Here is a 26,754-nt window from a genome sequence, read left to right as displayed (position 1 = left end):
AAAAAATTCACCCATCATAATTTATCACCAGAACTTTGAAAAAAAAACACACACACACACACAATGAACTACTGCACTATTATACGCCATAGTAACTAAGCATACTTATCACAGATTGCACAGAATATGCACATAGCAATGCTATAATAAGAAACAACCAGTAGTTGAAATCACCTCATATCTCATTTTGAATAAAATTATTTCGCACAGACATTAAACATCATCTTTTACAGCACTATTAAGAACTCTTCTCAATTACTAGTAGAGATCATGACTAGAGAGCATCTTTCGAAAGTGGCATCATGGCACATTTCTCCCGAATAGCAGTGATTTTTCGTAAACGATCCACGCCGGAAGAAACGTACGGTTGTTCGTCGTTATCTTGAACGCTTCTCCAGACGTTAACTGACAGTTGTGATCTTACAATCATCTTACGCAGTAGTCGAACAGCGCACCTGAACATGTTTAATCTATAGAGCCTCTGTCTTCCAATCCTTTTTTTTTTTTTGAAGAAAATCAAGTACTATGAAAATAATGGGATTTGCGACGGATCGCATTAGTGAAATCCAGCAAACTCTATCTATTAAACGTCGATGAAAAGTTTGGTACTGCTTCTGAAGAGGAAAAAGTATTGGAAACTAAATTAGACCAATTAATTATACGCACTATATGATAGTCAGAATATAAGCCACAAAAATTACTTGACTTAAAAAATAATAATGTAATTTATACTCAAGATAGAGTCATGAAAAAACGTACTTATCATTCAGCAATGCTCTGCGAATTGCTAGCCAGCAAGAAATTTCTTGTTTAGCATGAAGTTGCAACAACACATTGTTCTCATCATAGGGGATCACCTACAATTTCAAAGAGTAATACTAATAAACAATATAAACAATATCACTATGATATAAACGAAGGAAATACAATTCGTGTGATCACTCACTTCCAACGCAACATGTACAAATTGGCCACACACAGACCCAAGTTTGAAAGGTGCACCGCTTTCGTTGAATACAATAGACACAAAGTTGTTTGCGATCAATTTTTTCTTCATGTTGCAATGAGGATCATTCTCCGCTTGTGGCATTAGGGTTGCAACAAGAAAGGTCTAAAATATAAGTTATACACTAGGAATCAATAAGTCAGAAATATCTCTAAATGAAAACAATTTACAATTCTGCTCAATTCGTCCTGATACTCGTACGTATAGGAACCGTGCTGTCCAGGTATGAGCCCGCCTGGATGGTTATCCAAAGGAATAGTACTCCCAAGTAACCTTACAAATAAAATATTAAAGCTAAAGCAAGTGATGAAACAATTAAAGCAGTTGCTTCAGGTAATAAAAAGCAAATTACTATCAACATACTTCAGAAACTTCGCGTATCGTTCAGAACCGTAAACGTTAGCTAGAATCTGTGCTTCAGTCTCCTGGTACATCCCCACGTATAATACTCCAACTGCATGGTACTCAATTCCAGGAATCTGAAAAGATGAAACTAGATCTGCTAATCAAAAGAAAGCTGCTTTCAGTATTAAATTACCCGGTCTAGATTACGCAATGAGCGCTGTAATACTTCATCGTTTGGCTTTCTTCCAAGGCGAACCGCACCCGGCTGGTTGGCAAAATGAAGTAGAAGGCTCGAACCTGGCCTTGGGATAGCAGCAGCTAAGAACAAACAAAAAGTACTGATAACTCTCTCTTCACAAATAAAAAAGAACAAAATAACATAAGTACAAAACAATCAGCGAAAACAGTAAGTCGCTTACTCTGTTCGAAATCTGCCGGCCATTCCTCAAAGGCCCGCATAAGCCAGCCGCTTTTCCCGTACATGTGGCGAATAATTAACTGAGTCCAAGAAATTATTGGAACTGAAACCGCTTTCTCATTGTGGAAGCAAAAAAATCCCTCCCCTTCGCCTTACCCTTTGAAACGCTGTTCCTTCGCAAAGAACCTGTAGTTGCATACATGTCATCGACCGTCTTCCTCGGCGTGATCTCATCCATTGATTTATTTGTTGATCGACGGGCTTGTATGGCGGATTGGTGTCTTCTTCTCTACAAAATATTCGGATGAACAAATTACTTGCAATACCACACACAATAACACCTAACCTGCTCATTAAAGTTGCCGGTTTGTTGTTGTGACGTCTCAGTCGGTCCTTTTTGATCAGGATTCGACAGGAAAACATCATCGACATCTATAAACAAATTCTTCATAGCCGTAGACATGAAATGTGTGGAATTTCCTACCACTTTCTTTCAATGCGCCATCAACTTTCACTTTCACCTGTTCCGTGAGTGTTCTAACAGTGATAATGGAGTCATTCACAAAATAATGCTCCTGCGAAACTTCTGTCAGTCGATCTGGTGTCTAAACAGTACCACTCCAAAGCTGTATTTCCGAATATATGATATGGTACATTACCTTCGGATCGCCCCAATCGCTGTCAATCTGTCCAATGTGGAAAAAAGTAGACATTGCGCGCAGAATCTCTCCATGGACCTAGAAAAACACAGAACACTATCTTCTTCGGATGCTTCAAGACTACCATGCCCGTCACGATTGAATAGATGAACGCGAACAACGATGCGACTTTTACCTTATTGAGCAAAATATGACCCATTTAGAACTTCATAATATTAGGAAAACTTTAAAAGTAAACATACCCTATCTGGACCTCGTTCTTCTCTCGAACCAGCACCATCCATAGGAGGTGGAGTTTCTGGCATTCCATTGCCACCTAACATGAATAACGCTCCAGGCACCTACAGGATACTCTTTGTTATAGTCTTCTTTGCTCTTCAAAGATCGCAGCAAACATGATAGATATGACATGATATGCGTAGTAAGACAGAAGTCGATCCCCCAACTCCTACATACCTGACGTCCATCTCCACTCGGTTGCCTACTTACACCGGATGCTACATCAGGTACTGACAAGAACGGTGACATTCGTACTGAAGTCTCAATATGGCTAAAATTTCAGTGCATAAGCATACAGTGCTTTATCACTACTTTTCAGAGATTAAAATTTTTGATGTGTCTGCAGTACAGTTTTCTTCTGCTTGTCAGCTTCCAATTTAATCGCAGTAGTGTATATCTACTGTAGTCCAACCGAATGAGTAAATGGATATTGTTATAAGACTTTCATGGACAAATACTTTACTTTTGACTTTAAAACAGTCACATAAAAAACTTTGAAGCAAGAAAAAGTCTTTTTTTTAGTTTTTTTTTCTGTTGCCCCAACAGGATCGAACTTTGAACACCTAACTATTTAAAAAGAATTAACTTGTACTGGTTCTCTACTCATGGAAAGTAATGAGAGCAGGTTTCTTTCGTAGAAGTAACAGGACAAAATAGGGACACGTTGGCATAGTTACTTACTGCCTCGAAGTCAGCTACATTGTTGCGCCATTAACTAAGTTTAACTTTAACTACTAGCTAAGTAACTAAGTTTGCAGAAAACACATAAAAATCTCGCTCTAAATAATTGATATTTGACTATAAGGGAATGGTTTGATACTCACTTTTGGATACTGTAACGCATTTTCTCCGGAACTCGACTAAACCACCGCATCATCACACGATGAATTGAGGCAACGATGAACGTATTAAATTTGTGGACATTGGTGTATGGCGCTAGAGTATCAACAATAGACCGAAAGTGCTTCTCCTACAATATAAGAAATCAAGAAGACATAACCAATAGAAAACTTCTAACTAGGTTAGGGAAATCTAACCACCTACACATAACCAATACCATAAAACAAATATCGATCTTGTAAAAAATGTCTATATGTCTCTGAGTGTAGACTCCACTATCAGACTTTTTTTTAACTTCTTACCTGGAAAAACTTATGGAACTCTGGGATCTCCGCTGAATCTGACAGTAGCTCCATTATAGGAATAGCTCGCACAGCATTGTAGTGCATTCGTGATAATGCTTCCGTCAAGACTAGAGCCATACCAGCCATAGCAGATGGTGCGAGTTGGATCGCCAAATCACATGCCATTACAGCCTGTTCAATGAACAAGTTTACCGAAGAGTACGAAGAATAAACAAATCTCCAAATTGACGATTGCTAAACATTGTTTCTTCTCAGGACAATGTTAAATGAAAAAAAAACGTACTTCCATACTCTCTTGCGCTACGCAGTCCACCAAAATTTTGCATAGTTCAGTATTCCTCAAATCTTGACGACAAGGATAATTAAGCTAGAAGTAGGGTAATTTAAAATCAGATATTTACATTGGTACAATATTTTAGCGACTAAATAAAACACTGACCAAAGTACAAAGAATAGGAGGAAGAAATTTGGCGACTTGTGCTTTAAGCTGTTTCTCGTCCGTTTGCCCTCGTTCAGGAAGGCTGTCTTCAGAGCTCATATGTAGTGATATTTCGCCAAGTTCAACTCTTTGATAGACGGAGATAAGTGCTTGCGCCAGCTCATCAACCTAATATAAATATGAAAATATGTTTACTGAACATTAAACACAGAAAAAACATCAGCAATCACCTGCTCGGTACCGGCAGTTTTCACAAACGCAATGTGTTCCAGCACTCTCCGTAGTTGCTGGAAAATTGCACGCAGAACAGGCCACCTGGAATAACTCTGAAAGTCCAATTAAGCGGAATTAATTGAAGTGAAATGAAGAAAAAAAAAACAAAACCAAAATACGCCCACCAAGTGTCTTGTTTGGCAGCAAGTGTCACTGCTGAACAGATCGGTGACCAAGAGAATCCGGGAGGCTCTCCTTCTTGCTCCGGAGTTTGCGATCGCCTTGTGTACACGTTGATAAGCGGCCAGTCCTCACCGAAACCATGATAGGCTGAAGAATGCTCCCAAACAATTCTACAACGACTTGGAGTGTTTTTGGAGTATCCTTACTTAGCCTATTGGTTATGGGACAACAATGAATTGATAAAAGCGCCGAAAAGATGCGAAGCCGTACGTCTGCGCCTTGTTCACCAGTCCAACCAGCTGCGTACTGTGCATGAATATGATCTACCATTATACCTGAGAACAGAGGTAATGAGAAGTGGTAAAAATTCGTTCCAATTTCGCATTATTGTAAAATCCTCACCAACAATGATGCCCAACGTATTTAGATTCAGGACTGACCACCTTTCAGATAACAGCTCACACATGCTCTGCGCGACAACCTCAAGATTGTCGAAACTCAGCGCTAAATAGACTTTTCTTGGAGAAAATTCTTTTGCATTCTGTACAAACAATACGTATATTGTATGCCACTAGTTTTCGCAACTTTATTATAATTTTTGTTCGAAATTTTAAAAGGTTTGCGGGAAAAGGTGTCGAAACCTGCGTAGAAAGCCTCTGACAACAAACTTCATGCAAATGTTTTTGTGCAATGACATTCTTTTGTTATATCGATGGTTTTTTTTATATACTTTTCCGGTAACTTACATCCAGCTTTAGCTGCAGGGACACGAGGTGGAGGGCGCGATGGTGCAACCACCGTCTCAGCATCATCCTCATCTTCTATTGCCGTTTCAGCAGTTGTTTGCACGATCGAAGAAATGAACAACTGCCTCACAATTCCCATGACTGATTCAAACAATCGCGCATCATCTCTTAGCGATACAGTTTTCGCTACATCAAAAAGGATATTCAGCATCAAATACTGCAAAAATATCTGTTTTAAAAAGTCTAAGATACTGCATTTAGCTCAACGAAAAGTGAAGCACCTGAATCCTCGAACTCGACTCGTGTTCGGTTTCCTGCAGAATTGGAATCATCAGCTGCGTTACTAGTTCGTGTTCGTATAAAAGACGATATTTGGTGTAGAAAGCATGCAGTTCAGACATTGCCTAGAATAAATAGCATACATTTCTGAAAACATGAACCAATAAAAAAAAACGCGAACTTTGCTTCTCCTTTCTGGTCGCTGTGATTCTCCAGAATATCTCCGGACTAGCTGCAACATGCTCGGGATCCAGTTTGGTGTCAAAGGTGTTAAATTCTGTAAGAACTACGTACTATATTAGTAATTTTCTGGCCTAAAATGTAGATGATTCAGGCGTTTAGGTTAGTTCCTACTGCTGTATTTTACAGCTGACTATATTCAGAAAGAAATGTCAACTAATCAATATAAACAGACGTTCAAACTAAAACTAGAGAATTTTTAAACAGATAAATTGGTAGAAGATTAAAATATGCATGTAACCGGAATATAGAATGAAAATGTTGGGGTACAGCTACTCACCATTGACCTATATTGTATCAACTTTACGACAGATGTATCAGGTCGGCGATCAGCACATTTTTCAATGAGATCATAAAGTAAGTCTGGCGGAGCCGCAAAATGTCCATCAGAATAAAGTTGTTCAGTAAGCAGAAGGATTTGATGGAGGGAGTTCTCGCAATTTTGCGCGTATTCCAATCTCTGCAAAGACAAGACAAACAGACAATGAATAAGCTACGATTTTCTGACACGAATATTTCTCTCAAAACACCACAAAAAAATCAAATGTTATTACAACGTATTCATATTGAAAGAACTCTACCTGCTCGCAAAGGTCGATGACGGTCTCGAAAAGTTCAACGATCTTAATCCATGTCATGTGTTGCAAATCACGGCCGTGCTTTTGAATCAACCGACGGATGTCGAAGAGGACATCTGAACGAATGCTCATAAAAATGACGCCACAAAAGCCTGAGAAATAGATATTATTCAACAAAAAGTAGAATTAAAAGGAACCGAGAGATTGGAAGATGAAATAATACATGAAAGAATAGACGTATAGTATTGTTAAAACGACATGAAACACATGGACCAATCACAAAAGGAGTTGCACTCAAAGCGCCGCGTGGGAAATGGCGGTTGAATCGACATGGGACCATCGCAGACTACAACGACGTATGATGCTAGAAATGGTCTCCATGGACCCTAACCGCTACGCTCCACCGCGCCGCCTCGAGCGCAGACGCTTACGCGATTGCACTGTGTTTCATGTCATTTTGGCCCTACTATAATTGCTCATTATCAAAGCAACGAATAATGGAGGTGTAGGTTCACGCTTAGGAAAAAAAGAGGAAGAAATAAAAAATTGAATAAACAAACTCAGTTAAAAATATGAGAGAACTGTGCTCGAAATATTTAAAGTTCCAAATTAACGAAGAATTCTCCAACGCCGAGAAACTATGCACAAGACTTTTGTCCACAGAATAACCCCCTCGTTCTTCTCCATTTTCCATTCTTCAGGGTTGTTTCATCGTTGTTTTGGCGCTGCATAATGTATAACCAGAAAAATCCCCCACACGTTGACCAAATGAATGATATTCATACAATTGCACTACACCGATTGTAAAATTCGCTAGTCCTATTCCAAATTTTACCACTCCGGTGCAACTACGACTGCATGAACCGACTTCAACGGGGATGACAAGAGTTTATATATTCTTTCAACTCCGTGCTGAAGCTTTTTATAGACAATATGTTTCGATGTTGGTTTGACAAGGTTAAAAGCAAAATGTTGATTTAATAGTGCTTTAATGAAATAGCACTAACCGTAGCAGATCGTTTCGTCAACTTGAACAGCATTTCGCATCGGTTCAATAATACTAGCAAGTGAACAGCGTACAGTGTCTATTTGCTAAAAAAAAAAGTAAGATTAAAAATTTAGTACAAATATCAATATATAACACCGGAACACAGCAACATATCCGAACATCATGGGAAAGGTCTCCTACCGCTGTTCCCCAGTTTGCATTTGCTAGGCAGAATATTGCTCCACGTAACATTCTCTTCATTTTCTTCTCATTTGGTTCATCGTTAGCTCGTCGTTCTCCGTGAAGTCGCTGACCAGTCCCAGTCCCATTGAGTATAGATATAAGCGCCTTTCGCGTTCTGGATACACGCAAAACTTCAAAAGAATCCCAAAAGGTTGCACAGTATTCACAATTCTTCCGAAAAAAAATAATTCTTGGAATTGAAAGATTGCACCTCTGTCCCATTTGTGAGGTAAGCAGAGATCTCGCAAGGGACCAAGCCTGTTCTCTGAACTTATTCTCGCAAACAAGCACGCAGAATGTAGCCACCACAGACATTAACTCACTAGGAGGTAGGTCACTGAATAAAGCGTTGGGTATTATTTATTACGTATGAAAATATTAGAGCGGCACGACGTACCTATATTTCAAAACGCTATCCAGTACTTCCAAACAGTTAGATATGAGTGGATCCATAGTTTTACAGGCTCTAACGCAGACTGCATGCACTATCGTCTTCAAACTTTCATCACCAATAAATGCAGCATTGTGTCTAATATAAGTCAGTCGATAAACGGGCTGTGGTACTGTAACTTTGATAGCACAACTAACTGACTGTATAAGATGTTGAGCTAATTCCAGGACAAGAAGTGTTTGTGGGTGATCCTTAGCTAGAAGAGTTTCTCCGACCCATTTCGCTACGAGAACGTCCATGTCCTGTGAGTTCATGAATGGATAGAAAAAGTAAAGAAGGAATGAAATGATGACTGAACGGATTGGAACAGATATGGTAAAAAAGAATATGTCAACTTAAAAAAAAAACCTTTTCAAACCCGGTAATTGTCTTCCCGTATTCGCTAAGTACGTTGAGCCATTTAAGACTAAGCTCTTCACAACCTATCTGTTGAATGGCCTGCGAATAAGTAACTCAGTAATTTTGGACAAAATCATACTGTAGACGTGGCTAACTGGCTTACTTTGAAAAAAGTGTGCTTTAGAGGTAAACCGAGTTGCGAGTACTGAGTTTCCGTCATTTCAATGAGGACCTTTAACGTTGGTACTTTTGTATCTGGATCGTTCAGCATGTCATTAGAGTCATGCCAAATGCCCTCCAGTGAAGAAAGTTGTAGTGTTCGGGATTTCAGAACCTTAATGAAAAGGAGATTAATAAGCAGATAACCCAGTAGACATTCCTTCAATATGGAAAACCAACTTCCAGCTAATTCGAAAAAGCACTGAACGATCAGTTTAAGTGAATCAGTGTGAAGACACAAAAATCCACCCTCATTGAGGAAAACTTTCAAACAGAGTAACTGGCTATTTTGCACCGCCTATGATAAAAAAAAGTTTGAATCTTGCGAATTTTCAAATTTTTGAGAGCTAATATCAGAAAAATCGGTCAAACGAAGCTTTCACCTCTTAATTTCCAATTTTTATAAAGTTTAGTACTTGTATGTACGCAATTCTTCTACGTTTTGTATTAAAATATTGTGTATGACCCAAAAAAGTTTCCGCACTTTTTTTGCTGAGTTTGAAACTATTTACTTTAGATCAACATCCCGATGAAGTCTGACCGTGTTGTTTTCCTGCCAAATAAATTTTAAAGAAATACATTGAAATAATAATAAAGAAAGAACAACGAAAAAAAAAAAACCCTCAGCGAACAACCCACTCGTATAGTAGGGTCAGAACGAAATGAACCTAGGTGCAGTTGCGTAAGTGGCCGGGCTCGAAGCGGTGCAGTGGAGAAAGCTGGGATCGAGGTGAGACCCTCGCTAACTGCATCGATGAATGGTGCTAGCTTGGGTCCCTCCACGATCCTAACCGCTACACTCTACAGCACCGCCTGTAAACTTACCTAGCCGCTTACCTAACTGCACCGTGTTTCACGCCGTTTTGGCCCTACTCTAACGTAACCTAGATGTGCTAAATATGGATGAGCAACTATGCGTGCATCACGAACTGTTACAAAGCACTGCAAACTTTCTTTTGCATGTAGATCACAGAAGCTACATCTACATGCAAATAACTAGTGCATTACGGCAAAGGTGTAGCAAAGCAAAGTGCATGTAAGGATAAACTTACAGTTGGACGCTTGAAATAGTCACAAATCATCTTCCGCACCATTGTATGATGTCGTGTGAAGGAGTCGTTGCGTTTTCGACTTGACGACTTCATAGATCGGGAATTCCAAAACACACAACACACAAGGATACGTTGGTGACACAGCACACAAGTGACATAAAGGGAAAAGCGTGAACTAGTGCAAAAACAGAGATGCAAGAAGCCGAGTGCAGTGGAGGGTGCGAATGAGATGAGGATAGGAAACTTAGAGGCGGTATGATCTGTTTTTCTAGATATACCTGAAGCAAATTTTATTTCCGTCGGATTCAGAGAAACCGTAGTCGATTAAGTTCAAAATTTTAAAGTGACTGTTGCTGGGAGTAGGGAGAGTTTAAAGCTAAAGAAGGGAAAAGGGTTGAATCTCGTCCTTTAGTTCCAGATCGAAAATCAACATGCATTTTAGACCCAGCGTTCCGGGAAATCTGCGAAATGAGGTTTTCAGACTTCAGTATTTAAGGCTGTCGGAAGTAATTTAGAAGTAGACCACAAAATGCTCTATATCCGTATGTGTAATGAAACTCATTATCATTCAAAATTCATTCCACACATTCTCGTAACTACAGTGATGTTTTTGTATGCTCCTTATCCCAGTGATTATTGGACTTCTGACCTGCATTTCATTTCGCTACATTTTCTTTCTCATAGTTGTAAACTACGTACCGAACTGCTAGTAAAAAGAATCGAATGTCGAAATTTTCTCCCAATGCTGTAGCATACCACGAAGTTGACGTAGCTGTGATACCTATGGGGAAATATAGAGTTCATGGTGCAAATTAGGAGTATGGGCGTGGTCCCACTTTGGTATCCCTGATCGTACTGAAAAATGGCTTGGGAAACTGCGTTGGTTCCTATGAGATGTGGGAAAATGCGCTGCCCTACAGTCCACGATAAGTGGTTGAGGTCTCCTCACGAGCTTATCCAAGAAAAACCAATGAAGAGGCTGCTGAGGCGTCCGAAGAGCGTGCAGGAGGGCACGTTCTAATGTACCGTTTTAATGCAGAACAAAACCTGTTCTCACGCCGTTTTCAAGAGTATTAGGAAACGTTGAGTGGAGCCATGCTCGTGCGTAGATGTGGCTGGTGCACAGAGATAATTGGGGAAATTGAACGGGCTACACTCATTCCCGTATCCCACACCCTGAACTCTATATTTCCCCACAGGTCTCCCATCTACATCAGTTTCGTGACACTTTGCCGCTAAACGACGGTCTTTCCTTCCATCGATACCAATAAAAATTGTTTGTTGCAACAAAAGTACGGCTGAGACAAGAATGGACTAAAGTCTGTTCGGGATTTAAAGGCAGTATACCACTAATCTGATGTGGTGAGAGAATCCCCGGGAAAAGCTAGAGATCGCCGTAAAAAAAACGGCGTGGGAACCGCTTTATTTCCTAAAGGTACGTTAAAACGCATCTCTATGCACATGTTCCGGTCTCCTTAGCAGCCTATTCATTAGTTTCTTTTGAAAAGGCTGGTAGAAGACCACTGATTTTCAATTGCTAGCACATGGATGCAGCGCCGGTGGCGCGTTTCAACTGAAATCGCCGTGAAAAACGGCGTTGAAGGCGCAGTTTTTCACGGCGATTTCAGTTGCGTCTTCAACGCCGTTTTTCTCTGTTAGGAAAGGGGAGCGGAACCACCCCGGATCCCGCAATTTACAACCCCAACACCACCTTTTCCCGCAGCGATTGCGATCGAGTTAAAGGCAGCATACCACGAATCTGAGGTGGTGCTGATTTCAGATGGACTATCCGTATACGGGGTCGTAGATTATGGAGACCGGGGTCTCTCCCTGCATCACTGCAAACAGCCGCCTCCAGAATGCTGTTTTGTGCGATGACATCTATTGCAACGCTCCACCCCTTACGCCGCCTCCGCTCAGCGATTCGTCGAAAATCAATTCGGACTGCCTAAGGGACGCTACACGCCAGATTCGTGGTATGCTGCCTTTAAAAGAGGTTCAAGCAAGATGACTTGCGATTAAAAAAATACACATCTAGGGCTCGATGAGCGAGAAACCTTTTTTTTCTGGGGGGGGGAGGTAGAAGAAATTAGCAGATGTTTTCCAAAGAAGAAAGGTCAACAGAATAGCAGTCAATAGCATGATTCTTTGTAGCTGCATTAGTTTGTGAAGAGATACTATGTATTATGCAAAAACGGGAGAAAATAAAACAAGCTCAAATTTGTAACAGAATCCATAGAGAAGCCAAGAGGCGAAACATATGAAATTAAAAAAAAAAGTTGATGAACCCACATCTTGCAGTTGCATCAAAGTTTTAATGCGGGTCTTTATCGGGCTGTTGCGGCTAATTCCAGCCCACGCACTTTGTGATATAGCACCTTCGACGGTAACAACAGGATTTAGTGGTCGAACAACTTCCTGAAAAGAATCAGAACAGGTCATCTAAAACTAACCATTCTAGAAATTAGTGGAGGAATGGAGATAAAACAATAATTTTAGGTGGGGAATTATTAATAGCCAAACTTATAGGTTATAATCCACCAACAACAATGCAAATTAGTATAAGTAAAGTTCTAAAAATGTTGCTTTTTTTTGTGCGCAACACCAGCACTACTATAAAGTTACAAACCAGGCTACTAAAAATAGCAATTCTGACGCAATGAAGTGGCGGAACGAGGAGCAAACAGTACCCAAACAAGATAATAAAACAAGAAATATTCTAGAGAAATACGCTCAAGACCTCTGTTCAATCACAGCAAACAGGGTCACTACAAATATCGAGTTTTTCTTTTCTTTTTGACATCAATACAGAATTAACCGAGATTGTTGTCGCTATCTATTCACTGAAAATCGTAAAGGAATTTAGGCAACATCAATACGCTTTTATTTAGAAATTTGAATGAATTCATTAGAATTCATTGGCTGAGTAGCTCCAGCACCGTTCCCATTTATTCGTTTCTAGAAGTCGTCATCGTCTTAGACTATACGTTTCAAATCCCATGTTCTCTTGTCACTGAACTAGGGCGTCCTCTGTGCGGAACTAAATTATACTAAAACTCACATTTTGTAAGGCAATTTGTCATTACGCTTTGCGGCTTGACGTTTTGACAAAGGTCTTCTTCAGAGACCTCTAAGGATCTTATGTGCAATTTGTACCACCAAATATCTCATCTCAGGGTCTTATGTGCAATTTGTACCACCAAATATCTCATCTCCTTCTGATAAGCCTACAGAGATCAATTTAAGTTGACACCAGCAGCGAGGAACTCTCAGCATACCATGAAACTGACAGCATACCATGAAACTGATTACTACTTTGATCTCTCCACGAAAAATAGGGTATGAAGCTGAGCGTGATCATGATCAATTCCCCCAATTGTTCCAAAAAACGGCACAAGAAACGGCCGATCGAATTCTCCTACAAGTCACCGAATGACGTGTCACGTATGCGAACATACGCACACACCACGCGTCCGCTGGGGCGAACGGACAGTCAATGGGCTCCTGATGTCGCCTCTCTCGCTCGCTCGAAAGACGAGGCACGTGAGGCTGCTCACGTTGAGACGTTGTAAAGTGCCTTGTAAGAAAATTCGTTCGTGAAAGTTTTTTTCTCACGCCGTTTTCCAAGATAAATAGGTGGAATTCAGTGTGACAGCGCTCATACTCGTAGTGCTACACCTCTAACAAAATCTCTTCTAGACAGAACCCAATCTCAGTTTCGTGGTATGCTGCCTCTAGACATAATTTTTTCCAATGGAGCAGCAACCTTCAACGTCAACGTTTTGTTGCACGATGATCGCACCGACATCGATGCTTATTGCAGTTGCGTGAGTGTTGACCCGCACTCCAGACGCTTACTGGGTTTGGAGCCGTAAATGATCTATAGTTCAAGAAACCCCATACATTAGTCCCTAATATAGCTATTCTGACCAATCTGAGACCCGGTGGCCTTCAGACGGAATCTTACTACGTCTAGGGTACCAAACTATGGAGTTGAAAGGCTGAATACGTTAGTCACAATATGCGGTCAACAGAAACTTACCTTATCTCGGCTGGAACCGAAGATACGACTCATTAATCCGCTCCTCCTCGCTGGAGAGGCACTTGCTTGGACTGGGTGGGAAGTCGAAGGAGAAGAAGAGAACGGAACATTAGATTCACGACCTAAACATAAATGCTGAGTATGGCCAAGAAAGTTGTATTTGGACAAGAACTTCTGAGCAATAATGTCGCCGACTTTGAGGAGCCTAAGACTGTTGAGATATAGTCGAAATCGAAATGACATGAAGCACGGTGCAAGTGGTTGCGCTCGAAACGGTGCCGAGGAGATAGCGGTTGGAATCGAGGTGGGACCATCGCGAAATGCAACGAGAAATGGAGCTAGGAAAGGTCTCCCACGATCCTAACCGCACAGCTTCGAGCGTTTGCTTACGCAATTGCACCGACCTTCATTTCTCTTTGATCCTACTACGCTCAAGATATCCTCCTAAGAAATAATCGATTTTTCAAATTCTTATTTGTTTCATTCGTTACCTTACCACAAAACAAAAACAGTTTCCAACCAATCGGTAAAGAGTGCGATTATTTTCCAGTGGGTGGTTAGGTTTGAGTCTGAGGGCAGGTTAAACATACGTGCGACAGCGCAAATGACTACGGCGACTCCTTGGAAGCACATATTAATGGGATGAAGTGTAGCGGTCGCAACTTTTTTTGTCGTGTTTTCTCCTTACATATATATATATATATATATATATATATATATAATAGTTTCCATGTTTAATGTAAGATCCAAAATCACGACGCAATAGTGCGCGTAGGTCAAAAAAGCGTGTATTAGTGTACCTTCTGTCTTAGGGAAGCCTTCAGAACTGAACTCGGTGGATCCAATTCCAAAGTTGTTGCTGCCATCAGTTCCACCAGTTCCAAGTGAGTGTGTATATCGACTTCAGGAAATTCTAAACACTTACCGAGAGAGCTCTCCGATGCAGCCAAAGACTGAGCATCTGCCACTCCTGGCCTCGTCGACATGATGTAATCCCAAAACAGGGAGTGAGTATCTGAAAAAAGAGGTTGCGATGCCAGAATAGCGAATAGAATAATACGAAATTGATCAATAAGTTGCGAAACGAAACGTTACACTGAGAGCAAATGACACTGAGGACTAATTCTTCCCACTAGATCAAATCAGATTAGACCTCTATGAGAGTTCTGAAGAATTCCACAACCGTCACATACTGCTAGATGTTCGGAACGTAAATAATTAGAAATTACAGTGTTTTCAAACATGAAAAGTGAATGTGAGTCCACTAACGAATAAACTACGCCAATTTTCAGATGCTGTGCGCCAGACTTTGTGTGAGTACACAGATCATCGTTCATTGGACGACATAACAATTTAGAGTGAAGTGTATTAGAGGACGTCCTTCTTCTTTCTGGTTTTCCGGTCCTAGTTCTTCTCTCCGGGAAATTTCCCTGCTAGGAATTTATTGTATTGTCAATTGCGACGAAGCTTGTTGGGAAAGGGCCACTCAACCCTGCTCTGGGGGAATTGTGCTTTGGCGCGCAAGAAAAAAAACGTCCTTAGGGCGAAGAGGTCGGTGTTAACAATCAGATGCAGATTGTGGAGAAGCCATATTTGAGGCCATTTCCGGTTTTTTTTTTTCTGGAAGTACTGCATGATATAACGTAGCCATTCACTTCCAGTAAGCATCTTTGGAGAATTTGGTAAATATGAAGCAGTGGTTGTTCCAGCTCTTCAGCCTACATGTCATGGGCATTCACATTTCCACTGATGAATTACCGATTGATGAGTTGTGACCTTCTCAAATGAGAAAGCAATTTTTCATCAGTTAAGAACGCGAATCCGCCCTAGTGCTCACCAACCTTTCATCCTTCCGCGGTCGATAAATTGGTACCAGACTTATCGGGAGGATAAAAACACTAACTTGACACATCGGCTATCCACCGAAAGTCATTGTATAGGCCAGTTACACATTCGTAAACCTCAGACGATTCTGAATTGAAGTGAACGTGGGGGTGCATCCAAAGCGGATTGATTAACGTCGGGAACTTTATCATTTATAAACTTTTTAAGAAGAGAATTCCCTACTGAATGCTGCTACCTCTAAAAGTTTTAACTTTATCCTCTAAGAACGGTCTTCGCGCTCCAATTATAATTCATTACAGTTCAGGAGCAGGGTAAGATGTCCCCCACTACTTTTTAGACGTACTTCTTCGCCTATGGTCCAGAACTGTGGTTGAAGGTTATTATAGGAGTCCTCATTCATTACTCGATTGCAAACTCTTATGTTGGGTAAAAACGAAGTGAAGCTCGGTGCAGTTACGTAAGCAGTTGCGCTCGAAGCGGTGAAGTATAACGGTTGTAGTTGTGGGGGACTCTCGTTATCACCACTCATCGCTGCAGTGCCACTGAAGTTGTTGATGGTCCCAGCTCGATCCAAAATGGTATCTGTATCGTCCCATCTCGAGCGCAACCGCAACTGCGCGGAGCTCCACGTCGTTTTGACTCGACCGTGCCTCTCTTTTCGTGCAAGATTTCTAAAGCCATTTATTATTTTCTTATAGTTTGTGTATGAAGAAATGATGGAAGTGGATGAAGTAGAGCAGGCGAATGAAATTGTGAAGGAAAATGCAGCTCTCGTCCAACCTGATTGGGATCTTGCTTTGAAGTTAGTGGATTTATTACTGTTTCATTGAATAATTAAATGTAAGGATAATTACTATTTGCGCAATATTCAGGGAAATGCCTAATCCGCAATTTTTCGTTGGACTGCGCAAACACGGTGAAAAATCACTTTTTGCGAATGTAGAGAAACAAGGAGACGAATACATTTGTGCAGATTCCTCAATTCGGGTTTCTGTTCAGCAGTCGTGTGTGGGTACTGTAGCGACGTGTGCTTTCATCTCTTTCGTAGACTCGGCTGTACACCACACAGAATTCCCGAATCCACCGGTAACTGTTCTATTTTCAGAATTCTCTACAATTGGAGTATGCCGGCGCTAAGGCGACGTTCCTTTCTCCTGTGTCTGAAATTCGAGATCTCCACGATTTTGCGATTCAGTCAATGGACATTTCTTGCACTGGAAATCTTATAGTTACTTCTGATACTAATGGATCTCTGATAGTATCCAATGTGATGAATGGAAGCCTTTTGGTGCGACCTTATATTCTGTTGTTTGGTTAATTGATTAGGCTTTAAAGTCTTTTTTTTCAATTTAAAGCTTGTTCAGACAGCTTGAAGGACTCGGCGAGATTTCTTTGCTTTTGTTATTCACCATATCTGTATTTCAGCGTCACTTAAAAGGTCACACTATGGATGTTTATAAATGTCGATTTTTCCCCAGTGGATTGGTAGTTCTCTCAGCTGGTATGGATATGACAGTGAAAGTATGGTCAGTGGAAAATGGACAATGTCCCCGCACATTCAGAGGTCACATAATGGGTACGTTGAAGTCTTTATGCCCCTTTTCATCTATAATTTCTGATAAAGCATTTCTAAGTATTTCTATGCACTGCGAAATGCGGCATACGTGCGTAGAATATCGTAAAATAATTTATGTGTGAATCGATTAACACAACACCACAAATCTATCGAAAATATTCTTTATAACTCATTGGTTTAGACTCACTGACTCATTTGAAGTTATCAGCTGATTTCACGTGCACATAAAATCAAGGGCTCAGTTTGGGTTGACTGTTAAGTTACTTGTAATTTAATCCATTAGTTGTTCTCGAGTACACTAAACGCATTTTCCTTTTTATTTCACGAATTTCTGCTTTCTTGATCGTTTTGAGTGATTTTTTTTTTTGGAATATGTGCGAACGTATATGTTCTACATTGTTTCCATTTTCTTAATTCCACTGTCCCTCATGTTTGTAATCAAGCATTCATGTTTTAGCTGTGACAGACCTTGCCATCATCGGAATCGGTCGTGAAGTACTGTCCTGTTCACATGATGGTACAATAATCAAATGGCTTTGCGCTGATGGCTCTGAACAAGAACGATGGAGACCTGAAGCTGGGCCTTGTAATGCTTTGGCCATTGATCGAAGTAGGTCATCGTAAAAATAATTGGTTCTCACTCTTCAAATAGATTTCATTGAAGAGTTATGTAGGTGTTTCAGTGTATTTCTCAAATTTATAACTCTCTTTTATTTACTCTGAACTCATGGTGTTTCTACAAACTCTAAAGTCAATTGTTACAGAATCAGAAATTTTTGCTGTTGCTTGTGAAGCGAAGAAATGTGTAGTGTATTCCGTAGAAGGGCCTACCGTATGTTTGGCTTGCAGTATTTTTGTAACATATTTTCGTTGTATAACAATATCCAAAAATTATATCTGTTTAAGAGAGCTACAATTGTCACGGATAATGTTCCAACTGCTGTTTGTATAGATCATGAGATGGATAATGTGATTTTTATCGGTGACGAAGGGGGGATGGTATCGGTGTACGATACGAAGTCGAAGTGAGTCACATCCCCGTTTATACCTTGTGGAGCGTCTATTCCCTCTTTTTTTTCCTTCAGATCTTTCATTTACCGCCTTCAAACAAACAGAGGCAGTGTAATGAAGATAATGACAAGAGATGAAGGCGTATTCGTTTCATTCAGTAAGTTTTTGTTGTTGGTGGTCATGTTACCATATTTGAGAAGATTTTTTTTTATTTTGTCTTGAAGTGTTCACATTTCAAATCTTTGCGCATTTCTGAAAAATGTTCTTTTTTATTGTTTAAAGAACTATTGTTTACCAACCAAAAATAGCCTTCCGCTTGTCGAACGAAACTTGTCATGATAATTAGTTTAGTTATAATTAATATAATTGGTAATTTTTGATGGATTCCCTTTTTGTGAATTCGTGGGGTCTTAACACTTCCTTTATTAGAGTTCACATATATCTCTATTTTTAGAAGACGGTTCGATGTGCTGCTATGTTCGCGAAAGTTCATCACCTTCGGTTGCACCGACCCCGCTATACGAATTCACTGGATCTGACTGTGACCCAATTTATGATTTCTGTTTCAATATGAAACATCTCTTCACGGCTAGCAGAGACCGAGTAGTGCGGAAGTACAGGATCCCTTAATATAACATGGAATTATGTTTATGTTGTGCTGTTACCGTATTATGTAGTCCATGTAGTCCTATCTTTTTGTTTTTTTTTTTTCGTGTGGTTGAATAGCTCGCTGTAAATATCGTTTGATATACCGGTATGTACATTTCTGGTGCATTTTTGTATTTGCTTAATAAATTTATTTTACGTTTGAACTGTTGAGACGATGTAACTCTTCTGTTGTAAAACAGCAAATTTTTGCATATTTACAGAATTTGTAGAATTACAATCGGTGTCGTGCGGTAGTAAGCAGTGAAAATGATCGTTTCCCTTGATTGTGCTGTTCGGAAGGCATTGAAGAGGAACAGAAACTTTATCTACTAGTATTGATTTGGGAAACTTAGGATTTGTTCTATAATAGGATGTGTTTGTGTTTTCAAAGTGCATACAGTCAACATGCATCAACAATAATCATAATAAGACTATTTGAAAGATTTAGATGCTAAAAGCACACCAGTTCCTGGACATATATCTTCCAAAACTACAAAAAGTGCAAGTTAGATTCAAAACGGTCAAGTTCAAGCCAAAGGTGAGTTCGATTCAAGTAATGCAGAGGTTCGGTAGCAATAGTCGGGTCAGGGCGACATGAAGCACAGTGCAGTTGCGTATGCGGTTGCGCTCGAAGTGGTGCGGTGGAGCGCAGCGGTTAAGATCGAGTAAGGACACCTGTTACCACCGCTCGTTGCTGCGGTTCGCGATGCTCCTTCCTCGATTCCAATCAGCACCGTACTTCATGTCGCTCAGTTGTTTGCTTTTTTGTCTTGACTCTACTAAATGTTTTATTTATCTCATTAACTGTACTAAGTTCTAAATTCTAAGAGATGAACTTCTTATATATGGTATTCTACTAATTTCTGTCTTTTTAGATTGCCAAGAATCGACCGCTCAAGACACCGTCTGCTGTTGCGCTGGATCATTGCGATTTCTATTATGGACCTATGTTCGGGAAGCGATGGCCCAGCATTAGGTTAGGCTTGCTCACACCGAACAAGTACATTGCGGTGATGAACACATTTTCGAAGTGAGTGTAACAACAATTACAGATGCTGTAACTGTGCTTAAAGGCATTTTTCAATTTTTGAGTTCTTTTTAAGTAAGAGAGAAATCTTAGGAGTTGTGATGCTCATGAAGATATCCTGAAGGATCTGAGCACGTTGGACCTTTTGGCGAGGATCCGAGGGAAAACAGCTGCGGAACGTATCGAAGCGAAGAAACTCCGTGTTGACAGCGTCGCGAAAAAGGAAACAGAACAAGCAATGAAAGAAATGGTAGCACCTACGCAGCATTTTGTTGAAAGTTTTTTTGTGATTCAGGAAGTCCTCAAATTTGAATTTAGAACAGCAAAATAAAAGTTTTCCAATTCCTTCTTACTTAATTCACAATGTGTGCAATGATAATGTGCTAGATATGCTTCAATTTGCTGTTCTAAATTCCGTTTTTGGATATTCCGAGCTGGTAGAAGATGAGGGATTTAAGGATACTGTAGCCGTAACAGAGCAAAAATTAAATCTCTTTGGAAAAAACTTGCACTTTTCACTGACAAGTTATTTGTGCAAAAATCTGTGACTGAGTACTTTGTATGGAATGTTACATTTAGGAAGCATGTGAGCCGGAACGAACCTCATCAAGCTACGAGGATCCACTGATGCGCACTGCAGCTGGCTTGGCGGAGTTCCAACCTCCATCGGAATCCATTAGTCCAGGCGAATTACAAATGGGCAAGAAGAAGCAAAAGAAGGAAAATCTTGAAAATTTCCAGTTAGTTTCAAGAAAAAAAGTGTTGATGGCTCAAAAGAAGCTCCTCTTCTACAGAGTCACAGGGTTCGAAGCCGAGGGAATGGAGATGGTTCGTCGAAATCATTTCATTTATTATCCACGAGAACTGCGCTTGAGATGTTATGATCGTGGCGTATTGTCAGATTTTCCTCCTCCAGTAAAAGACGACAACGGTATACCAAGTAGGTGAAGTGTGTGTGACTATAAGTTTTAGTGAGGATTTCTTTAAAATACATTTTATGTAGGTTGGTGGCTTCTTGACGGAGGATCACTTGTACCAGTGCTTGCTCTTGGACTGGAAAAAGGCGACTCTTTGTTGGATGTTTGCGCCGCACCTGGAGGAAAGAGTCTATTGGCGTTACTGACTAAACTGCCAGGTATTAGATATAGATGAAGACTTCTTTCGGCTTTCGCAACACCAAAAATAGTGATTTTGAATAATTAATTGCAGAAAAAGTAGTTTGCAACGATTTCAAACTGGCGAGACTTGGACAACTGAAAAGAGCTCTATCCACTTACGTTCCGTCAAACGCTGCAGAAGCGGACACGGTGATTTTGAAAAGAAAAGATGCCAGCAATCTAGCCACGTGGGATGAATTGAACACTTATGACAAGGTGAACTATTAGCTGTTCCTGTAAAATCAAACTCTGTTTGTTACTAGTTTTTTTTTCTTCGCAGGTGATAGCAGATGTACCCTGCTCGACTGATCGCCTCGCTGTAAATCAGGACGATGGTAATATGTACTCTCCACAAATGACTAACGAACGACTGAGTTTACCACAATTGCAAACGAAGATATTAATGTGAGAATGTTTAGTGCAAAAATATTTGCTTTTTGCATCACATTTTTATTTCATCTGAAATGCAAAACAAGATTTTAGCTGAGATTCTACCCCTTTTTCTAGAAATGCGTTGCGTTCTGTGAAGGTCGGTGGATCGGTGGTGTATTCCACTTGTACATTATCCTCGATTCAAAATGAATCTGTTGTCGAGAACGGTGTTGCTATAGCGGAACAAAAGTTTGGTGTTCGGGTGAGTTTTCGAGCAGTCACTACCTTAAAGGTATCGCCCAACGAATCTGGGGTGGTACGGGTTTCAGGCGGGTAATGCCTATACGGGGTCGTAGATTGTGGGGAAGAAGTTGATTTCGTTCATCTCTCCCTGTATCAGTATAAACGGTAGACCCGACCGGCTGTTTCTTACAACGGCTTCTGTTGCAATGCGCAACCATGGCGCCCTCCTGCGATTCGTCGAAAACCCATTCGGACGAATCGCAGGAGGTGCGGGGCGCAATGGTCCATGACCCCGTACCCACTCGCCTGAAACCCGTACCACCCCAGATTCACGTGGTGATGCCTTTAAAACAATGCCATTACGTCACAGTTCGGAAGTCTGAGAATGGAATGCGCTTGAATTTGCATCGCTGCGAGAAATGTGATATTGATTGTTGCATGCAATTTATTATATATGCGATAGGTACAACGTAACGCACAATCCTCTAGAACAGTACGACTGCATCACCAGTGTTTTTTTTTTCTCTTCGCTTATTTCTTGAAATTAATTTTAATGCTGTTTGGATATCTGTGAAGGGGTGCAGACATGTACAACTTCTAAGAATACGGTGACTTTTTTATTATCTAGAAGATAACTTGTTTCTTCTAGGTGGTCGAAGAGTCGCTTTCACAACTGGTTACGCATCTCTCATCCTCAGGACTCTATCGTTTCTCTGACCAATGCCGAACGGGTGCGCTAGTACTACCGTTCTTGCCATCTAATTTTGGACCGATGTACATTTGTAAATTAACAAGACTAGTTTAAGTTCATATTGCTGCTATCACATTCCTTTGATCAAATTGCAAAGTATCCACTCTTTAATAGTGTTCATCCGAAGTGAATACTCAGTTAGGAAGTTTTGAACATCGGCACCGTTTCACAAAAGTCAATGTCACTGAAATCCTTCGGAAGCAACAGAGCAATATGTGAAGATTACTGTAGATGGCACATATGTCATTCCGGGTAGCAGGTCACTATAGTAAGGTCAAAACTGCATGAAGCATGGTGCAATTACGTACGCGACTTTTCTCGAGGCGGCGCGGTGGAGCGCAGCGGTTCGGAGCTTACTGGAATCACTGCTGACACCACCCATCGCTGTAGTTTGTGATGGTCCCATTTCGGCTCCAACTGCTTCCTCCACCGTCCCATTTCAAGCGCGTACGCAAATGCACCGTGCTTCATGTTGTTTTGACCCAACTATACCACGTGCACTTTCGTGAAACTGGTCGGTGCCCGCACGGAATCAGTTCTTGTCACGAAAAATGTGCGCACCAATGGGAACAGATAATTGATTGAGCTTTCTATTTTCGACATAAACTGACTAAACAAACTGCCATTCTATGGATTTTCCACAAATAACACAAGTGTTATAGTTCCATTAAACTTCCCTTTACAACGATACTTACATGAGAATGATTCGGTACCTTACTCGCTCTTCGAGCGGAACTCATGCGCACAATTTTTGTACAGTTTTGAGGATAAAAATCCTCAAGTAAATGGGTAGTGTTTTGCATCCTCAGCTCGCGTTCATCTCATTGTTGTATGCTTTTTCCTTGATAGTCGTTTTATGACATATTAGAAGTTCCATGTAGATTTCCGATGTAGAAGACAAATTAGTGGTAAAATACGAACAATTATAAGTGGAGATAGCTTAGAAACAAATACAAGGGCTAGATTTGTATTCTGTTCTTATTGTATATTCATTTTGTGTTCTGCGAGTGCTAGATTTAATGTAATGTCAAAACGGCATGAAGCACAGCGCAGTTCCGTAAGCGACTGCGCTCGAAGCGGCGCGGTGCAGCGTAGCGGTTAGAATCAATGAAGGACCATTGCTAGGAACATTCTTCGCTGCAGTTTCCCATGTTTCCACCTCGATTCCAACTCCATGGCGCCGCTTTTAGCGCACCTGGTTACGAAATTCCATCATGCTTGCTGTCGTTTTGACCCTACAATATGTATTTTGTTGGAAAAAAAGTTAGAAAATTACTAGCGTATGAATTTCGTTGTTGTTGTGTTGAATGCTTCATGTTTATGCATTTGTTGAATTCAAATTGTTATGGTGTTAATATATTAATAAATAATGAATAATTTGTGCAGTCAAATCAGACTGGCTGTCTAAAGGTCTTCATTGACATGTCGATGTATGAAAGAAATAGAAATTGATTCTGTGAGAAGCATTTACTGTTCTTACCAAAATTAAATGAAAGTTACACTTTCAATACTTTTCATTTATTTATTTATTTATTTGAAAACATTTGTAGGTGTGCTATGAAACAAAAACAAGAAAGAAATGAACTCACTAGTTAGGGTTTTGGCTAAGCTTTTCATACCAAAGTCGGCACATTTCTTTTCGACACTAACGGGGTATTCTCCTACTGCAGAAGTTAAGAAATCCACTCGCGAAATCCTTTTCCCAGTACTTAAGCGCTGTAGTAGAACAACGAGCATATGGTAAGATAACTAAGGTGGGAGTGTTATCAAAATTTTCACCTTAGCCTCAATTTTCAATTTATTCCTGAAACTGTTATCATATTTTGCCCCGCTATACCCCGTCTTCTACATATAAAAATGTTAAATATTCTCCAGAATAAGTTCTAAGCATAGGGAATATATGAAATTAGATTTATTATTACTTTCTTGTATGTGAACAAACAAATTATTCCCTGAAACGTTGAACATTCTTAGTACGGAGTCCACTATCCTATAAATATGTTGATACGGTAGTGCTTGAAATACGTAAATGTTTATGACGAGTTACGATTTGCCACTCTACCGTTAAAAACAATTGTTCTTCAATTGTCCTATAAACATGTAGATTTTCAGCAAGCGTAGTGCAATTTGCCACATATTCTCGGTAGGGAAATGGATGTAATTCATGACTACGAGTGTGACCACGCTCACGTTCTTCCTATTAATCCAGAAAAAGGCGTGAGAAAGTGTCCTCGTTGCGCCGGTTTACTCAGCGTCGGCAGCACCATGTGCGTCTTCTCGATGGTGCAACGTTGATTACGCATCTTTGATGTACCGTCTAGCATCCAACTAATATAACTCAAATAAGCAACAGAATCCTCCTCTGCCCTATCGCAGACTCGTTGTGGATTGTTGGAACGTCGTTTTACGATCCGTAACAAGTTGCATCGTTGGGTGTATCGAGTACAAGCAAGGCTTTTTCACGTTCCTTTTTCTGGCCCACTAGGTAGAATTGAGCGTGATCACACTCATATCTTACGTGAACTACACCGCAACACCTATGCGCTCACTTAGAAACCTTAATATAGCTAATTTCGCGATACGCCAACGTTAAAGGAGTAGTACTCTTCAATTCGATTTAATCAATTGAATGATATGAATTAATGATATCGATTGGATGATATATGTAGATAAGGCGGAGTAGTACTCTTCAATTCGATTTAATCAATTGAATGATATGAATTAATGATATCGATTGGATGATATATGTAGATAAGGCGGGTTCACTGTGAAGCGTGGTTTATTGTTCGTTCTAGAGGACTTTGGTTTTTAAAGGAACGAGACGTCCAGGAGGCGTTGATAATTTTTCTATATTTGTGATTTGTAAAAATATCAGTAATCTATTTTTTTAGCAACGGATTGTTGCGGGGGAAACACTTAGAAGCTGGAAGGAAAGGCTCTTAGGGAATTCCGCATTATTTAATGAACATATGAATTATGGAAATGAGTGACATTTCCAGTAAACTCCAACAGCAATTTTGTTCGAGACGGTTACTGTTACTGTTCCTGAACGGTAACAACCGTCTTATACACTAGGAAGGACTAAGCGCTCAGTTTTCATTGAATTAAAATTGAGCGAATTAATTGGATTAAAACGACCAATAGAAGAATTGGAAAGAAATCACCACTCCCAGTTATGGACGTTTCTCCTCGTAACCTTGGAGCTTTCACTACGTTAATCCTGAATTATTTTGCTAATTTAGTTTAGATGTACCTCTATAATAAACTTTTTTTTTGTGAATCCTCCGACATCCGCAACAAACGTGTTAATTACTCAATTATTTATTTGTTTATTTACTTATTTATTCCAAATTTCTACAGGTATCAGAAGAATATTGCACACTGGAGAAGCAGCAGTGCATTGCGATACCGTTGATGTTGGCCTAAATGGATGGCACGTGGATTAGATAGTGCATCAGTGGAATACGGTATGCATAATACTGTATACGGTATAATAGTATTCACATTATGAAGTTGCATGACTCGTAATAGTTTATTCGCTCATTTATTAGCTATATACTATTCACTAAAAAGAAAAAAGTGGCAAAGTACTGAAGTAAATCAAAGTACTCCTTAAAACTAACTCAATCATGAGCATATTAATATGTTCATTTACATCAGGATTAGGGTATTTCATTTCGAGTACAATGCTCTCAATGGTTCCTGAAAATTATTACCAACTCCTTCTCACAGCTCTTAGCTATGTTTTTTTTGTTGTTGAAATTTTTATTCTGGACACATGCGTCACCAAAGTATGATATTCGAGCACATTTCCTCTTTTCATCTGCCGTTGTGGAGATTTTCAGCTGTGTTTTCATATATGTAGATATCCAGACGATTCCCCTGATTAAAATCAGTTTTTATGGAGTATTTGTCGAGAATTCGATGTTGGTCTCTTCACAAACTGATTCTATGTAATTCTGTCATTCCGTTATGAAAATGGGGTTTCATACTGTAATTACACTAATTAATCATTAATTCTATCTACCTACACATATTTTATTTCGTATTCCAGTAATCTATGAAATTATTATAAATTATTGTAAACATTTAAATTATTATATTATTCAATTATTATAAACATAATTGAAATACTAAACTATTATAAAAATAAACTATTATAAAGTAAATGATTGTGAGCCAAAATGTTACAAAAATGAACATATTAATTTAATATTTGCATTCAGAACTGTACGAAATTGCCATCGAGGTGGTGTTTAA

General features: G+C 39.9%; 2 protein-coding genes across 5 annotated transcripts; one reads left to right on the top strand and one right to left on the bottom strand.

Annotated features, from left to right (window-relative positions):
- Positions 1-274: 274 nt before the first annotated feature.
- Positions 275-14,850, bottom strand: RB195_016805 (uncharacterized protein; the record flags this gene model as incomplete). Of its 2 annotated transcripts, XM_064183514.1 has the most annotated exons (37): positions 275-455; positions 760-857; positions 947-1,111; positions 1,177-1,279; positions 1,370-1,485; positions 1,545-1,669; positions 1,771-1,872; positions 1,926-2,058; positions 2,116-2,201; positions 2,254-2,374; positions 2,429-2,506; positions 2,671-2,769; positions 2,885-2,978; positions 3,532-3,677; positions 3,850-4,023; positions 4,136-4,219; positions 4,292-4,459; positions 4,522-4,606; positions 4,690-4,834; positions 4,894-5,022; positions 5,090-5,191; positions 5,434-5,650; positions 5,715-5,837; positions 5,894-5,989; positions 6,233-6,412; positions 6,534-6,646; positions 7,538-7,622; positions 7,720-7,876; positions 7,973-8,098; positions 8,159-8,290; positions 8,354-8,454; positions 8,561-8,650; positions 8,715-8,885; positions 9,823-9,909; positions 12,115-12,240; positions 13,865-13,986; positions 14,790-14,850. In XM_064183514.1, 37 exons carry the CDS (start codon positions 14,848-14,850, stop codon positions 275-277), a joined length of 4,521 nt encoding a protein of 1,506 aa, XP_064039394.1. The 2 variants fall into 2 exon arrangements, with proteins under 2 accessions (XP_064039394.1, XP_064039395.1); XM_064183513.1 differs by lacking the exon at positions 9,823-9,909.
- Positions 14,851-15,156: 306 nt separating this feature from the next.
- Positions 15,157-25,940, top strand: RB195_016804 (uncharacterized protein; the record flags this gene model as incomplete). Of its 3 annotated transcripts, XM_064183512.1 has the most annotated exons (22): positions 15,157-15,177; positions 16,047-16,085; positions 16,408-16,511; positions 16,582-16,717; positions 16,815-16,997; positions 17,135-17,285; positions 17,743-17,895; positions 18,050-18,117; positions 18,192-18,310; positions 18,371-18,453; positions 18,751-18,902; positions 19,393-19,482; positions 19,820-19,974; positions 20,065-20,221; positions 20,551-20,711; positions 20,766-20,911; positions 20,975-21,106; positions 21,181-21,344; positions 21,409-21,533; positions 21,636-21,762; positions 22,393-22,474; positions 25,855-25,940. In XM_064183512.1, the coding sequence occupies 22 exons, from the start codon at positions 15,157-15,159 to the stop codon at positions 25,938-25,940; spliced, it is 2,634 nt and encodes an 877-aa protein (XP_064039392.1). The 3 variants fall into 3 exon arrangements, with proteins under 3 accessions (XP_064039392.1, XP_064039393.1, XP_013300320.2); XM_013444866.2 differs by lacking the exons at positions 15,157-15,177; positions 16,047-16,085; positions 16,408-16,511; ... (7 more) ...; positions 18,751-18,902; positions 25,855-25,940 and having other exon boundaries at positions 22,393-22,548; XM_064183511.1 differs by lacking the exons at positions 15,157-15,177; positions 16,047-16,085; positions 19,393-19,482; ... (8 more) ...; positions 22,393-22,474; positions 25,855-25,940 and having other exon boundaries at positions 16,423-16,511; positions 18,751-18,926.
- Positions 25,941-26,754: the final 814 nt, after the last annotated feature.

This window comes from Necator americanus, chromosome II (genome assembly GCF_031761385.1).
Source record: "Necator americanus strain Aroian chromosome II, whole genome shotgun sequence".
NCBI lineage: Eukaryota > Metazoa > Nematoda > Chromadorea > Rhabditida > Ancylostomatidae > Necator > Necator americanus.
The sequence above is the reverse complement of the archived record's forward strand: the minus strand, read 5'-3'. Positions and strand labels throughout refer to the sequence as shown.